General features: G+C 35.1%; 2 protein-coding genes across 2 annotated transcripts; one reads left to right on the top strand and one right to left on the bottom strand.

The window, feature by feature from the left end:
* Window positions 1–588: 588 nt before the first annotated feature.
* Window positions 589–5,497, top strand: si:ch211-237l4.6 (uncharacterized protein LOC446130 homolog). The gene is given in 5 exon segments (XM_058790338.1): window positions 589–924; window positions 927–965; window positions 968–1,094; window positions 2,823–2,900; window positions 2,903–5,497. Coding segments are annotated over 5 exon segments (384 nt in total). The 5' UTR covers window positions 589–858; the 3' UTR covers window positions 2,977–5,497.
* A 147-nt stretch (window positions 5,498–5,644) lies between these two features.
* On the bottom strand, window positions 5,645–11,755 carry pcolcea (procollagen C-endopeptidase enhancer a). The gene is made up of 9 exons (XM_058790333.1): window positions 11,625–11,755; window positions 9,265–9,373; window positions 8,921–9,179; window positions 8,647–8,771; window positions 8,250–8,386; window positions 7,802–8,151; window positions 7,642–7,722; window positions 6,856–7,026; window positions 5,645–6,743 (listed from the first exon to the last, which is right to left on the bottom strand). Exons 1-9 carry the CDS (start codon window positions 11,735–11,737, stop codon window positions 6,613–6,615), a joined length of 1,476 nt encoding a protein of 491 aa, XP_058646316.1. The 5' UTR covers window positions 11,738–11,755; the 3' UTR covers window positions 5,645–6,612.
* Between the last annotated feature and the right edge of the window lie 2,607 nt (window positions 11,756–14,362).

Here is a 14,362-nt window from a genome sequence, read left to right as displayed (position 1 = left end):
CTGAGTTTCTGCCGCTGCCTCGCATGACAAAATAATACTAACGTTACAGCGCAACCGCGACGGTAAAACAACGGGCATTAATGACAGAACTTTCATGTTTGGGTGAACTATCTCTTTAAAGGAATAATTAACCCCAAAATGAAAATGTTGGCATCATTTACTCACCCTCATGTCATTCCAAATCTGTATGAGTTTCTTTATTATGTTGAATATGAAAAAATATATTTTGAAGAATGCTGGTAATCAAACAGTTGTTGGCCCCCATTGTCTTGTATAGTAGGGAAAACATACTATGCAAGTCAATGGGGGCCATCAACTGATTACAGGTTTGGAACGACATGAGGGTAAGTAAAATTATCTCGATCTCTCTCTCTCTCTCTCTCTCTCTCTCTCTCTCTCTCTCTCTCTCTCTCTATATATATATAATTATTCCTTTAAGTTGTTGCTTTTAGCATTGTTAGCTATGCAGTTGCTAAAATGTTCTGTGTAGTTGCTGATGTGCCTAATGCCCTATGGCTGTTGGTTCCCAAACACATTGTTTTTTTTTTTTTTTAATGTATGGCCAAACCCACCCCAAACTTACGCTAAATTGCATCCAAATTTTCTGATTTGACAATAAGTTAGTTTGATTTCTCAGACATCTATGTCAGTGATAGGCCTATCTATGAGACACTATACTGGCAAAAACTCCCTTGCAGCAGCTTTAATTGCCATTGGTTTATTTGTTTATTGCAGTTTATTAAGAAGGACTGCTAAGACAAATACTGAAAAAATGTACTCAGCCACTTCTGAGGTCAGGAGCTTTTGTTGTGGCTTGCAGGATTAGTTATTTAAAGCCTCAGCCGGTGGAAATTTCCCATGGCGTTCCGCGCACGCTCAATCAAAGCTTTAATACGCAACCGAGGTAACGGAACAGAAGGGCAGATAGAGTCAGTACAGCATCAGTATCCGCCGGGAATGCGACCTGATCACTGCCATAACACGATCTCTATAAGGACCAGCACGAGCGCAATCTCATGGAGCCAGAGTTTCAAACGCAGCAGATCCAACAGATCACTGGATAAGACACGCGGCGCCACTTCGTTCCTCTACAGGTAACGTTACGTTTGTCAAAGGTTGTATGACGTAGGAAAATATTATGTGTACAACTTTTTAACACGTAGGCCCTATGCATCATGCCTAAATTTTAAGTGTGCTTGACATAATAATAGCCACTCACTCTTCTATGCCCAACTATATTATTGCTACTCCAACGTGCATATTTTTATTTATCCTGCAATAAGTTATTGCTAAAGTTATTATGCTATCCTGAAATATAGGCTGTTATATATTAGGCTACTGCATATCTACTCTGCATTTCAAGAATTTATTAATGAGAATAAAATTTTACTATAAACAATGTGATTATGTCAGTGTGTTGATGCTGCTTGGTTATCATCTGGCTTTGAACTCATTTGATCTGTGGTGTATTTGTGTGCAGCGCGCCAAGTCGCTCTGTTTTGATTTTCTTAAACGAAGGATTAACCTCCCTTCGGTTGAGTTTTATGTAAGATACTTTTCATGGAACTACAAATCTATTTGCTTGAATCTATAGGCTGAAGGTATGGTGCACAATCAAAGGATCAGTGAGATATAGATATATATATATATTGCCAGTAGCCTACTAAAGCACATACTTTGTCAATTCTAAATTATGTATTAAATTTAAATAAATTATATTATAAATATTTATTTATTTACATTAATTTACTCAAATGTTCCACAGCCTGCATTTTTGTAACCCCCTGGCTATAATAATAATAATAATAATAAATATGATTACAATTACAATAAAATAATAGTAATAATATTAATATAAATAATAATATTATTATTATTATAAAAAACAATATTATTTATTACCTCTGCAGTTAGCCAGATCAAACATTTTGATGTTGTGTGAACAAACATTTAAAGAATGTGCTAGTTCAACATAGAACATTGATTTGTTCATTTTTATACATTTTTATTGACTTATTTTTGAAAAAATTCTATCTCTGGTTGCTAAATTTGGCAAAACTGGAAATACATTTACAGCACACTTTACTAACATTATTTCTTTGTAAATACAATATAGTTGTCACATATGAATCATTTTAATGATTTATACATGACAAAATAAATCATTGTTCCATTCTGCTAAATACATGTGGGTGGTTGCTAAATGCATGCTCATTATTTACTTAACAAAAGTGTCCTGTTGCTATATAGCGGTTCCCTTCCTGTAGTTAAGATTTATGTACACCGAGTCTGACTTTGTGACTGATTGTGTAGTCAGAGCTGGTTGTCCCAGCCCTCCGAAGTGGGTCAGGGAACACAACTATGTGCCCCACTCAAGTGATATAGCAGCGTTACAAGCCTCAGTCACGACTGAGGATTAATCCTCTCAGGATGAATGAGCTCTTTGTTTCTTTGAGCCATTATTAGCAATCTCCCGCTTTCACCTCTCAGCTAACGTTCCGGTCGGAGAAGTGAGATAAGCTTGAAGAAACAAACACAATGGCACTGAAAGTCCATGTTCATCGGTCAGTAGATCTTACACTTTATGTTCTCTCTCCAGACCTCTAGATTGGGTAAACCATGGGTAAGAAAGTCTTGCAGTGTTTTCCTTGGTACAAACGCTGTAAAGACCGGGGTAAAAGCAGGCTGTGCCCTCCTCCGCCTGGTAAGTCACCTTGTTTACCAAATTTTGTCCTGATATGTTGCTAATGAAGTTCTAAATCAAACTGTCTTTCAGTAGTCGACACTGAACATTAATTTCCTCTTTCTCTTTGTGTTCACAGTGCCATCTGTTGAGGTGCAACCTGGCTTCTCTCCAACAGTCTCCTGGGGTTACGACGGAGAGGAAAGCGCCGCACGTCCGTCTATTTTTCCCATAAAGCGCGAGTAATTTATCGCCACCAGATGGATGGCAATATTATCGACGCCACCTGCTGACCTCTGGGCTTCTTTCCCAGAATCCCTTGCCTTGTACCTGGCTGTAGACGTCCAGTGTAGAGGAGCATCGTAGGAGCCAACTGGACTGTTCCGTCCTGTGTAATTAAACTAAATCTTTTGTATTTAGTAAAGATGTCACAGTGTTTCCTCCGGTTCCTCCATCCTCTCGCCATACCTGGCATTCACCTGTCTTGTACTTACTGTGTTGAAATATAATCTAATGTTTTAAGGGAGACAGAGTGATGCGGACCACATGGAATGGAAAAACAGGAACTGAGCTGGATTTTATAAATACAAATGTAATATGTTTTTTGTCATGCAAATCTGATCCTGGATGTATGATTGCCCATTGTTTTTCAGAGGTTCATGAATGCATTTCAGGCAAAAGATAACATTTTGTACTAATCACTGGAATTAAAATGATCAAATTTATGTACATTTAGTAATTATGATGATATATTTTGTTTCTTATTCTCTGGTTATGTCAAAGAAGTTTAAATATTGAACAAAATTTTAAAATATATAATCATATTTCTATTGTTAATCTTTGTCTCATTTAATTAGGATAAAATGTGCTTAACTGTCATAAAAAACAATTCCCTTATTGTACAAAAAGGCTTTATTTTCTTTGTGCTTTCTTTATTCTTATTTTGGACCGGGGGTAAAATATGATCTGGACATGTTATTGACAGACTTCCCAACTATTTAAGTTTCAGTTTGAGGTTGTTTTGCTACATAAATAGATATGTAAAGGGCTAAATCAGCCATACAGTTTCAAGTATTTCAACTTTAATACTAATTAATGCAAAATAAAAAATGCAGCTATTTTGATGTGGAAATGCCCATTTTGTGCCAATGCCAAGTTTGATATTACAAGAAAATAAACAAACAAAATAATTAGATTTTATATCATACTAAACCCCAAAGAAATTATTAAATTAATGTTTACTTTGTATAACATCTATTTTTCCACCCACTATAAAAGTAATATTAGAGTTTAAAAATGATTAAGTTTATTATTATTATTAAGTTTAAAATATGGCTCAGACATGTATTTTAGTTAAATTTTTTGAGTCTGGGAATATTGATTCAGCCATAAAATACTGACTGGTGAGTATTTAAACTTTTAACTTTTAACACTACGTTATTTGTTTAACAATTGTTGTTTAATTATTTGTCTGTTCAAATAAAAGCCCTCAGACGACAACAACAACAACAGATTATAGGCTATTTAAAAATCAAAATAAATACAAAATGATAAAAAATAACAATAATATAATTCTAAGTTTATTTTAAATCAGTTGTTTGTTATTGCACCCTATTTATCATGAAAATGCAATATGAACTTGACAACACGATTCACTGCTGAATCTCATCCTCTTTAATGTAAATTGCAATGTATGGACTCTAACTACAGGTGCTGTGGATGTTTTGCCACTTCACCACTCTAAAATGTTCTATTCATAATCTTGGGATGAATATTAAACTTGTCTGGCTGGGTAGAATTACCGTCTTCCAGTGCAATTTAATTTCACTATGTAAACACAAACCCATTACCCAGACTTCAGATAAGAGATGGCAGAGTGGCCCGTTGTCGTCAGGGAGGACACAGAGAGGACAGACAGGATATAAATTCCTTGTTTACCAGACACAGGATAAGAATTAGCTTCATTGTGCCTTTGCAAGTCATTATCCGCTATAAGTAGGCCTAAGTGACGTCGATGGATGTCTCTAAAGCATCTAATGCTGCGATGATATAGGCCTATAAGAGCTTATGTTTCTTATGAGTGGATGTTTACAGGCTGCATTTATGAAGCTGACATGTTAAAGAAGTATTTTAATGGAGAGCTGCTGTAATGAATTGCTCTGTTTTGAGTCCCGAGTCTCTGTAAATATGTCAGCCACTAGATGACACTATAAACCCATGAGTTTAGTTTCAGAGAGAAACAGAAAGGCTATAGAATACTAGCAAACTGATTTCCACTCTGAGAACTTTAATAAACAGCAAGTAATATGAGTTTTAAACATCAGTATGCTAAATTGTTGCCGCATGTTACATTTTTTGAGGGCATTGAAGCATCTCAAAAATGGAAAAATGCATTTTTTTTTGTACAAATAATAATCATAGCTGATTGTATTTCTTTTGTCACATTTGTAGAAGAGTATTCCTCATAGTATGCACATAAGTGTTATTCTAATAGTATTTATTAATATTTTGAATTTGCTTTTTCACTATTTCAATTTTAATACTTAAATCTATTTATTTCAGTTAGTTTTATTTATTTTATTATTTTTTTAAATATTAACATTAAATGTAGTATTCATAAAGTAATAATATTTATTTTTCAGTTATTTATCTAATGTTTAATATAAAAATATGTACAGAATTTCATTTCATCATCATTTATATCATTCATTTCAATTCCAGATACGATTTTTAATAGTTTTAGTTGACAATCGCAACAATGAAGCAATGGTAGTAAGCTAGTCTGTACTCAGAAAGATAGAAGAAGGGAGGAGGAAAAGAAATAAAGAAGTGTTATTATTATCACATCATCAGTTTAGTATGCGCTCATGTTTTAAGTCAGTGTCGATAATGAATTCTGGACCAAAATCAGCTTTCAGTCAACAGAAAAGGCCCATCCCAATAAAACAACACAGACTAAAGTTCAATGCAATAATGTGTTATATAAATCCTGTATTAGAAGACATCATCATAAATTACAAATATATTTTGTGACATCTCTGTGTGCATATGTAGACTCGTATGAAAAATACACTATATTGCCAAAAGTATTGGGTCACCCCCTTCTAATGAACAGGTTTGACTACTTTAGTAATTTCCATGAGTACAAATCTTAATGTTTAAGCATATAATGATATTCTAGGGAATTGTGTGCTTCTAATTTTAAAGCAATAGTTTGGACAGGACCCTTTTCTATTCTAACATGACAATGCCTCTGTGTATAAGGCAAGGTTCAAAAAGAAATTATTGATTTAGTCAGTGTGGAAGAACTTGACTGGTCTGCAGAAAGCCAAGTCCTAATCCAAGCTGATTATGCAGATCTTAAGCCAAAAACTCTTTACCAAATACCAGTGACTTGTACATATGGGTACAGTCATTTTAGACACTTCCAAAACTGTTGCAACAGAGATGGAAATACAATTTTTAAATAAATTAATTATATTTCCATCTTCGTTGCCACAGTTTTGGAAGTGCCTTGTTCCGTTCTAAAGAAGGGGGTGTCCCAATACGATTGTCCATATAGTGTATGTACAAGTCATTGGTGTTTGGCTCAAAATCTGCATAATCAGCTTGGATTTGTATTTGTATTCATGAAAATTACTAAAGTAGTCAAACCTGTTCATTAGAAGGGGGTGACCCAATACTTTTGGCAATATAGTGTATCTTTACTTTACAACTATAAAATGCAGCTCTGAGTTGACAAGTTTGAAATGCACCACAGCTAATTTGAAATTGTGTGTTTAACTTCCTGAGCATTATATTACAATGCCAAAAAATACCTCTTAATATCCAGACTAGTTCTGGGCCGTTGTCTAATCACTGCCCTTTGCTTTCATCTACTGTCTGTGCTCTGAAGGTTGATTGTGCTAACATGGATCAGAGTGATCAGATCAGCATGGCTGGTTGTTGATGTTGGTCAGTAACTTGTGGTGTGGGGCTTTGTACAGGGCAGTGAAACTACCAGGGGAGAGAACACCACGGCCTTCCTCATCCACATGACCCATCAGGATATAGTTTTGACCTATTGAAGAGATGATAAATCAATAATTGGCTCATATGTAAGAAATGAATGCTGAATAAAGTCCAAGGAATCGGATACAGGTGTGTATTTATGTGCATATGTAGCCATATACCTCTGCGCAGCAATGGACATTTCTTGCAGGGCATCACAAGTTTGACAGACATGGTTTCTCCAGCTTGAGTGATTAAAAGACTACCAGTCTTATAGGCCTTAATTAAGGACACTGTGGCCTGTATACTTCCACTAGGTCCAGGAGTCAATGCTGTCAGCTTACCGGTGATAACTGAGAGTAAGAGAGAGAGACATTGAAATAAACTGAAATAAAGAATCGCTCTTATAGTTCACGCCTTTAAAATTAAATTATGTTGTTATTTATGAACCCTTATTATGTTATATTATATTATATTGATCAAAAGCAATAGAGTGTGAAAAAGGAAGAGAGTAAATAATGGCAGAATTTTTATTTTTTGGGTGTACTGTCCCTTTAAGACCTACACTACTATTCAGAAATTTGGGATCAGTAAGAATTTTTTTTTTTTTTTTTTGAGCAAAAATTAATTAGGTTGATCAAATGTGGCAGTACAGACAAATTTGTATTTCAAATAAATTATGTTCTAAACTCTATTAATCAAAGAATCCTGATCAAATTAATCAAGATTTCTGCACAAATATTACACAATAGAGCTGTTTTTAACATTAATAATAGTTGAACATTTTATGAGCAGCAGAAATGTTTTTCAGAGTAGTTATTAGCAAATAAACAAAATACTATTTCAATCTTTCTAATCAGAAATGTATTCTGTAATTAAATGTGTTACTTGTCGACTATATAATTTACTTGCAATTTTTGAGTAAAAACCACTTCTACACCAACTTTTCAGTGTAGGTAATGACTTACCAAATTCACTAGCACAGAAACTAGTTTTGATGGTTCCATCTCTTTTACATGCCTTTGCACACATTGGGTCCGTCCCTGTGGCTGAAAAAGACATTCAACAATGTTTAACAAGTTATAATCAACCATGCAGCATCGTTTGTTACTCTTATCTCTTCTTCACCTGGTCTGGATTCATCTGGCTCTGGTTTACTGACTGGTCGTCTCACAGGTTTAATGGGTCTAACGGGTTTGGGTCGTGGCTTTGGCTGTTCAGCAGTTGTAGTGGTCGTAGTTGTGGTTGTAGTTGTTGCTTCTGTTGTAAAGGCCACAGGTTTCACCGGTTTGACTGGGGTGAGACGGGTTCTTGTGGCTGTGGATGACACTCTAGGTCCTGAGGCAACATCGCCATCTGCAGTCGGAGTACGGAGGCCACGTGGGATGCTAGTGTATGATGCCATGAATCCGTCTGAGGTCACGCTGAGGTCAGATACAAACTGTACTAACAGCACATTGCCATTGGTGATAATGTTCCTGCAGATGGGACATAAAAAGCAAGGATGAATGCAACTGTTCAAACATATGATATTCATAATAAAATGGCAGGCAAAGAGATGTATATGATTACTGACTGAGGTGCAGTGTCTCCGCAGTATTTTCCGATGCGCCTTGAATCGTCTTTCTCTCCTCCGTTAAAGAACGCCACATAGTCGAAGCGGCAGTACGTGTCAGACTCCAAATCAAACTTATCAAACTTCACCTCAATCACCTAAAACACAAAACCACCAAACGTCACATTTAAATGATTAATTTTTGGGGTTTTTTTCTAAAAAAAAAAGGGGGACATAGGGCGGGGGTTCAACACAAAATCTAACATAAAAAAAAAATAATAATTTGTATTCTGGGAAAAAGGTCTTAATTAACATAACATTATATATTTGGAAAATATCCTAGATTCAAGCAAAGAAAAGCCATGTTTCCCTATTAACTGAAAACGATCTGTACTGCATGGTTATGTTTTTTCCTGACCATTTCCGACTCTACTGCTATAAGCCAAGAACAGCTGATGCCTGCTGGATAATTTTTCTCCGGCCAATTGGGAGTTTTGATTGTGCCCTGAGATTTTGTGAGCTTCCCGCCACAAAACTGGTGCTCTGAAAAAAAAAGGAAAAATCATTTCAGAGAAAAGAAAGACCATTGAGTCTACAAATATTCACTCTCTATTATGCATAAGCTCAAGTCAAAACAAGAAGTTTCCAGAATCAATAACAACACGTTTAATATTTGATATGTTTGATTTCACCATCCACATGTGGCTTTCCTCCACTGAAGTAGGCCAGGAACCCTCTTCCTCCTGTTCCTGAATCGGATACCATCTCTACCATCATGGTGTTGGATGTGGAAATGAGAGATCCAGGCCGGAACGTTCCACAGAAACGCCCGAGCTTCTGTACCATGTTAGAGTGTCCGTTATACACATCCACATAGTCGTAGCGGCAGAGAGGATCAGCCTCCAGGTCAAAAATCCTGAAGGACAGCATGACTACATTGCCCTCTGGAACCTAGTAGAAAGAGACAGAGCTACTTAAAGGCTTTTATTCCGGGATACGATATCCCGAGTGGAGTGTGAACTCAAAGTGAACTCACTGTGATGTACCAGGTACATTTGCTGTTGGGTTTGTAGAACGATGGGAATCCTTCACTGCCTACAAAGCCTGAGTCTCCAACCAGATCACCTCCACAGTTAAACGCAGGCCTGGGAGAGCGAGGATGAATGAAAGAGAAGGATTTCTGGTGGCTATGAGGAAATACTGAATGTGTTTATATTGCGCAATAAACACAGCGTTTGAGAGGTGAGTCAAACTCTTGACCAACACATCGTTTGCAGGAAACATAATTTCACAAAGTACAAACAGATGGACCCACAACAACTCAAAAACTGAATTATGAGAATATTTTCCATTCAGAAGTTTTTAAAGATACCTGTTTTACAATATTGTAATTATTCAGTACACAAATAAAATGTCAGTGTTTACAGCTTTCATTTTATCTGAAGCATTTCAGTCAGACGAAATACAGTTAAACTAGATTAATGTGCTTTCAAAATTCAATAAAGAGCTCGTTTTAAAAGTTGGAAGGCTTTTAAAATGAACATAATAATATCATTTAGCTAAACATACATTATATTGCTATAATTAGGAAAGACATTCAATTTCAGCTCAACATCGCATAAGTAAACACTGGATTTTTGTGTATTACTGCATTTTTAATAGCACAATATTCATTAGTACATTTTATGTAACTCAGTTATTTAAATTAGAATATATTCTCATTTTTAAATAATTTTGTGTAAATTTACAAGTTTAATGTTGTCACCCAAATTAAGATAAGTCATTCAGAGACTTTTGTTTTTGTGCCAGAAAAATGCTTGCATAGTTATATTAAAAAGATATTGTCTCTTTTAAGTAGCTTTTAATTAGTGTTGCCAGCTACTTCTCTTTTTTCTTTTTCTTTTTCTTTTAGTTGGACAGTAATTTTATTGCACATTAAATTATGAGTTTGGCAGGCTATACATTTTCAAAGCTGTTTTGCTGAGGCAGATACTTTTAGTCAGTGTTTATAGCATCACAGACAGTATTTCAGAGATCACTGATGGCTCAAAATCCCTTTTGAATTGTCCTGAAATGTTTTATTGTTTTGATAATATTCACTGAAGTCTAGAGCAACATATGTTTATAGACTTAAACTCCATGACACTGTAAAATAAAACAGAGATCTTTTGTGATGTAATGGTGCAGGGCCAGAAAACTCAGACCAAAAGCCTGGTCATTATGCAGTCACTCCCACAGACCCCGTCTGAGACAGAGTCTCTTCACTCAGTAATCCAGATGTTTACTGCATGGTATAATTTGAGTGACCTTCTCAAATATTTACTGTGTTAATAAAAATGAAGAGGTAAATAAGGCTGATTTGTCATACATAGAAAATTAGTGCTACTTACAAATGTCACAACCCATTAGAAATAAGTTATGCATTAACATATTTCAGTTTTATATATAATTCAACACATTTAAAGGGACAGCTTAAGTTAAAAAAACAATGAGGAAGACAAAATTCAATGATGTTTTATGTCATAAATGTGAAGCACCAGATTCTTTGTGGTATTTTTGTCCTTTTTCAGCCTTTTTGTATAACAGGTTTTAAAAGAAGTGCTGTTAAAATGAACATAATCCTTCATACTACTATAATCAGTACAGACATTGAAATTAAGCTCATTTTTGCATAATTAAGCACTGGAATCAATGCATCTCATCATCATTTTTTAACTAGGACATCAGTGCATTTTCAACTCGGTTATATAAATTAAATTCAATTTTACTCAATTTACTCAAATAACATATTTTATCATGTATGATCAGGCACAGAAAATTCTGTCATGTTTCACATTTTTGGCTACTTTCATTGCATGGAAAAGAGCAGCACAAACATTCTACAAAATCATTATCCTCCAACGAAGACAAATTCATGTGTACAGAAATTTCATTTTTCTGCAAACTGCAACAGGTTAAATGGCATAAAATGTTTTCCAGAATTTCTGCCCATAAGGATGTCAGACAGTCTAGTCATTATTTAACAAATAATCCATCTGTTTTTTTTTCTTCAGTAAAAGCAATGGCACTCCCTACAAAGGAAAGCTGGACCTGATGTAAAGTGACCTGATTCACGCTGAAAACACACTAACCCACAGTATTTCCATCTGAAACCCCTCATAAATCTATAATCAATATAGAATACATACAGTAAACACACTCCATGTGTTTAAAGACTAAAAAATGACACTTAATACAAGACATAAACACTTAAAAAGATATAAAAGTGCAAGCTAGCAAGTTCAAACAGCTGCTGCAGTAGAAATTCATAAGGGTTTGTAAAAAAAAAAAAAAAAGAAAAGAAGCTGTTCTGACATGCACGCTTATCTCATCCTCATCCACAGCCCTACCGCACACCTGGTGTAGTTGGTGGTTTGACACAAGACCCCTTCAAAACTCAGAGACAGAAGAATCCCCAAACTCCACACAGCAGTCAGACGCTCCATATTCCTCAGCACTGAGATCCACATGCAGACACAGCCACGGGACACATGACGCGGAGAGGAGGAGGTTTGGAGGGAGGGATGCTGAGGAAAGAGTAGAGGGAGTGGGAAAGTGACGCTGTGGGGGGGACTAGCAAGGAGAAGCTTTAATTAGAGCCAGATGTTCACCTTGGATTGAATAACAGCCTCGTTGACTCTGGCTAAAGGGAGAAATGCTGCATCAAAAAAGCAGGAAAGGAAAAGAAACAAACGCAATGCAAACTCTGTGTGCGGGAGCCGTTGAAAATGAAAGCCATTCTGTAATCAGTCAGTCTTTCAAGAGAAGTTCTCCATGCTGCTCAGGTTGTCAGGTTTTAGGTGTGATCTGCAGGCTGCTCCATTTGCTGTCGGGAAGCGCCTGAGGGGTCACAACCCCTCTCACTTTTGCAGAGATCAAGGGGTGGAGTTTAAAAGTACTCCAATTACCTCTCCTAATGGTGTTAATATATTTTATTATCTCAGCTGGTAAATTCTAATAACTGCAGCTAAAGAAAGTCCCACAGTTCAAATGTTGATAGTCAGTTGTAAGTGTTATTAGTGGGAGTATCTGGTATTCTCATTAGAGGACATAAGAAATTACATAAATATAAAATGGAAGTCTGTTTCTGTTGCCAAGTAAAAAAAAAAAAAAAAGAAAAGAAAAAAAAAAGAAGGTAAATGTCTCTATCTCACAATTGCAACTTATAATTGTGACTTTCATTCATATACTGTATATATATATACACACACATATATTCAGTTTAAGTAGCTTTTGTAATTTTTTTTTTTTGGTTTATTTTATATTTCTATTATTTTTATTTCAGTTTTAGTAATTTTAGTACTTCAACTTATTTTAGTGGACAAGTCAGCATTTCTAATAGTTGTTAAAGTTTGTTAAATGTTAAGTAAATAGATTTTTAGTGAAAGTTTTTTTTTAATCTAATATTTTATTTTATTTTATTTCAGATTATTTTAATGAATTGAAACCACTTGTAATTGTTTTCATTTTATTTAACAATAAAAACACTGATTTCATGTTTTTTGAGTCATGAAAGATGAGCTGAATCATTTCCTGCAGTACATCAACAACATGTCAGATGCTGTCCATAGAGCTTGACTTGTGTTGAACCCAGAACATTCCTTTAAGCTTAAAAGGCACTTCTGGTTATAAGCAACCTCAGTCTTGAGAACATATACATGCTATCTATCTGTTTCTGATCAGAGTAAAGGGAATGAGTCACGATGTTTGAAGAATTGACCCTTTATGGTGTTCTGTTGTATCTCTGGACTTTCGATCGACATTACAGGGGCCTGTACAGGGAAACGTCCACATAAAACCTTCAGAAGAAATCTAAATCTCATAAAACATCACAGCAGATCAGCAGGAGGACAGCATGAGGACACCACAGTTTAAGGAATGATGAAAAAGATCTAAAGCTAAGTATTGTTAGCAAAGTACAAAGCCAAACACGCAATAATAATGAAAACACATTCAGACTGTATCATGTGAATCCACTGTAGATGCTGTTAACTGTGTGTTGTGTTTGGCATCTGGTTGTGCTCTCTGGGATGTGATTGCAGTTGTGATGACAGACAACAGCACAAGAATGTGGTGACGTGGGACATTGCTGGGGGGTGAAAGGAGCGTAAGTCTGGCTGACGAGTGAAGGGGGAGGAGAGGAGTGGTGTTGAGCCAACAACGGCTTGAAGACCTGGAGGAAGGTCAAGAGTTTGAGTATTACTGCAAAAACAATCCATCAAAACGTATTCTTGGCAAAAAGACAAGACAGAATTAGAGACCCGATGAGGAATCAACTAAGACTTTGTGGGGGATATATCATTTATCCATGGAGGTCTTGAAGTGGAAAAAATACTGGAATTTACAGGGATACAAGTTTTGTCCTTTTTTAAAGGGGGGTGGGTTGCAATTCAGATATTTCATGATTAAATTTGGCAGTGAGTTAATATGGTCTGACATATTAAACAAGGCTACAACAAGGCTTGTTAAAGAATTAAAAGTCTGTCATCATTTTCCACCATTAATGTAATTTCAAACCTGTATGTCTTCTGTAAAATACAAAAGGAGATATTATGAATAATATTCATGCTACTCCTTTTTATACAATAAAAATGTATTGTAAAACCTAAAATGTTACTACACACACACATATATATATATATATATATATATATATTCAGTATGAATGTGCTGTCAAACGATTAATCGCATCCAAAATAAATGTTTTTGTTTACGTAATATGTATGTGTACTGTGTATATTTGTTATGTATATATAACTACACTCACATGCATGTATATATTTCAGAAAAAAAATATTTTTATATATTAAATATATTTATTTATAACATAAATTACATTAATATAAATATAGACGTAAATATTTCCAAAATATATAGCTACTGTATGTGTGTGTATTTATATATACATAATAAATATACACAGTACACATACATAGCCTATAAATATATTATGTAAATAAAAACTTTTATTTTGGATTAGATTAATCGCGATTAATCGTTTGACAGCACTAATATGGTCCTATATATTGTAGGACCAAAATTAACCTACTGAAGTATTAGGTGCGGAACACTGAGAAAACTAACGAACAAAAACT

The sequence above is a fragment of the Onychostoma macrolepis genome, chromosome 10 (assembly GCF_012432095.1).
Source record: "Onychostoma macrolepis isolate SWU-2019 chromosome 10, ASM1243209v1, whole genome shotgun sequence".
Lineage (NCBI taxonomy): Eukaryota > Metazoa > Chordata > Actinopteri > Cypriniformes > Cyprinidae > Onychostoma > Onychostoma macrolepis.
Note: the sequence above shows the minus strand (reverse complement) of the source record. Positions and strands in the feature narration are given on the sequence as shown.

Coding starts and splice junctions, on each gene's coding strand:
- pcolcea (XM_058790333.1), bottom strand. CDS start 11,737: ATGTGGATCTCAGTGCTGAGGAATATGGAGCGTCTGACTGCTGTGTGG. Junction 8,387..8,646: donor TAGCAGTAGAGTCGGAAATG/GTCAGGAAAAAA, acceptor TTTGTGTTTTAG/GTGATTGAGGTGAAGTTTGA. Junction 7,027..7,641: donor TTTCTGTGCTAGTGAATTTG/GTAAGTCATTAC, acceptor TCTTACTCTCAG/TTATCACCGGTAAGCTGACA.